The sequence below is a fragment of the Penaeus japonicus genome, unplaced genomic scaffold (genome assembly GCF_977035675.1).
Source record: "Penaeus japonicus unplaced genomic scaffold, GWHDUDI00000001_assembly GWHDUDI00000040, whole genome shotgun sequence".
Taxonomy (NCBI): Eukaryota; Metazoa; Arthropoda; class Malacostraca; order Decapoda; family Penaeidae; genus Penaeus; species Penaeus japonicus.
In genome coordinates, this window is record NW_028234442.1 from 7617889 (window position 1) to 7620388 (window position 2500).

General features: G+C 39.0%; 1 protein-coding gene across 1 annotated transcript in view; it reads left to right on the forward strand.

Annotated features, from left to right (window-relative positions):
• The window catches only part of LOC122254697 (uncharacterized), a 77108-nt gene that overhangs the window by 70102 nt on the left and 4506 nt on the right, over positions 1 to 2500 (forward strand). Inside the window, exons 33-35 of the mRNA XM_086534030.1 lie at positions 1 to 85; positions 496 to 604; positions 1224 to 1325. The exon at positions 1 to 85 is cut by the window's left edge and continues 31 nt beyond it. Coding sequence (XP_086390156.1) covers positions 1 to 85; positions 496 to 604; positions 1224 to 1325 — 296 coding nt within the window. The remainder of the gene's footprint in view (positions 86 to 495; positions 605 to 1223; positions 1326 to 2500) is intronic.

A 2500-nucleotide genomic window follows, 5' to 3' on the forward strand; every position in this document is an offset into this window, starting at 1 on the left:
GCAACACATGTTACATGAACACCATCATACAATGTCTCTTCCACATCAACGAAATCACCACCTTTTTTAAGGACAAGAAATACGCGTGAGTTGGTTGACTAACTTAGAATTAATTCTTCCTCTCTCTCTCTCAAACTTTTTTTTTTTTTTTTTTTTTTTTCTTTTTTTTTGTAGACCATATCAAAGTTTTCACTGAAAATTATAGTTGTAAAGTCAGATGGCGAAACACAACATTGCTTAGTTTATATTACTAGTTCTGTGTCCATACTTTGTCTTACTCATCCAAATGTTTCCATACCCCGAAAGGAAATCGACCTTGTGTCCACAATTTATTTTCAAAATGATGAAAATGATGATTATGAAAAGCCATTACCAATTTCGAATGGTCGTTCTTTACAGAGCCTTCCACATTTTTCTTCTTCTAGTATACCTATTATAAAATGACCACATCAACATTAGGATCTGTCTAATCAAATGAAAATTTGATGCTTTCAGGCAACATCTGGTACCAAGTATCCAAGGCCGAGTGACTGAATCTTTCGCCTCTGTGGTCGAAGCTCTTATTCGTGGAGGGAATTACTCGGCTGTTCTGAATGATTTCAAGGTGAGCTACGAGTCCCGATTGGTTGTATACCGTGCGCGGAATAAAGACAGACGGAGGAACGCAGATAGACAGATAGATGTACACGTTGACTAATAGGCATAGAGCAAGAGAGTATGTGTAAGAGAAATTGAAAGATGTAGAAACAGAGTTTAAGTCGACAGAGCTATCTTGTGAGGATGTTCGTGAGATAATAGAGGAATATTCAGATAGATAAACGGGTTACTGATCGAGAGTTATGGAGAAAGGAAATGGATATGTGTATTTAGGTAAACAAAATTAAAATGTGAATATACTTCAAGTCATAATAACAATGACAATAAGGATAGACATGAAAAATGTATCATTCCACAGAGCAAGTAGTGTCCAGAATAAATCATCCTTAAAGTAAAAGGAACAGATAGTAAATACAACGATAATGTTTTTTGAAATTGCTCCATCTTCCTCGCTAATGCGGCTATGCAACGATAGTATATTTGCCTTTGAATAAAACATGAAATGTAAACATTGATGTTGTTCATCTTATCCATCCCTACAGTAATTACGAAAGATGATGATGATGATTAATTCTTGCTACGATAAGGAGGGCTTGCCTTAATTAACGCACTGCGGTCTTTTCCAGAGTTCAGTGTGCGCCTACGACTCCCTTTTCGCCGGGGACGACCAACGCGATGCACACGACTTCCTGTCCGCGTTCCTCTTCGCTGCAAGGAAGGAATTCCAGGTATTATTTTACAAAGTTCTGTTTCATTCTTCCTGTCCTATTATTCTCTTGCCTTCTATTTTTCTTCTTTTTTCTTTCTTTTTAAGACCAATACGATATGCACTCGTCTACGCGAAAAAAAAGTTCAAGTTCTCGAGACGTAAGGCTTTCTAGATGGTTATTGATCTCTCTTCTTCTGCTTCTCAATTTCCCTTCTCTTGTCACTTTCTCACCCTCTTCGTAGGTGTGTCCTCATGTCTTTCTTTCTTACATTCTTGTATATATATATATCTGTGTGTGTGTGTGTGTGTGGCCCAGTGAGAAAAGACATCGCCCGTTGTAAGTCGGAGAGAAAGATAGACGTAAATCGTTAAATACACTTACCTCCAACTGATGGCTGGAGGTCAGAGCAGTTTGCTCTGCCTCTAATCCTTCTCTGTGTCCCTTCTGATCTGGGATCTTTCTGCTCCTGCTTATGTATGACTCTTGAGTCAGTTTCTATGCCTCAGGGCTTCTGTTAACAAACACAGTTGCAGGAGCCACAGACGGAAGAGGACACAGGAAGCAGGAAAAGTCGTCAGACCAAATGCTTCCTCACAACATTGAACTAATACAGTGAAGCACAATCAGTGTCTTAGGTTATATGATATGCAGTGTCAGTGCCTTACATCGCTTGGACTCTGCTACTAGATGGCCTCTGATGTATCTTAGTAGAGAAATATCCAGGCTCAAACTATTAAAAGTTAGCTAAGAACAATGTCCCCACCCTACAAGTGGGCTCGAAGTCATCGAGGCTATCTGTACCAGACTTTGCATGTAGCTGTGACATTCAACCATAAGATACAACAAACATTTTCCAATTCATTGACCAGCACAGCGGCACCGATGGACACTATTCATTAGCCCTAGTAAACATATCATAACACATACCATGTGAGAAGCAGATCATATACGAAATATTGCAGTGAATTAATTGGCGATAAGACTGGCCTCATGACGACATAAAATGGATGACTGCAATAAACAGGTGGGACCTGAGAGTTGGCTCCCAAAACATACGTATATTACAGAAAAATAAGAAATAGAGAGACATTATGTGTAAGGAAGTTTTTAAAGCAAAGGTGTGATTGCTTGAGCGAAATGAGAGGATACCAGCAACATCACATGATGAGCTTGCATTGTAAAACAAAATTAGG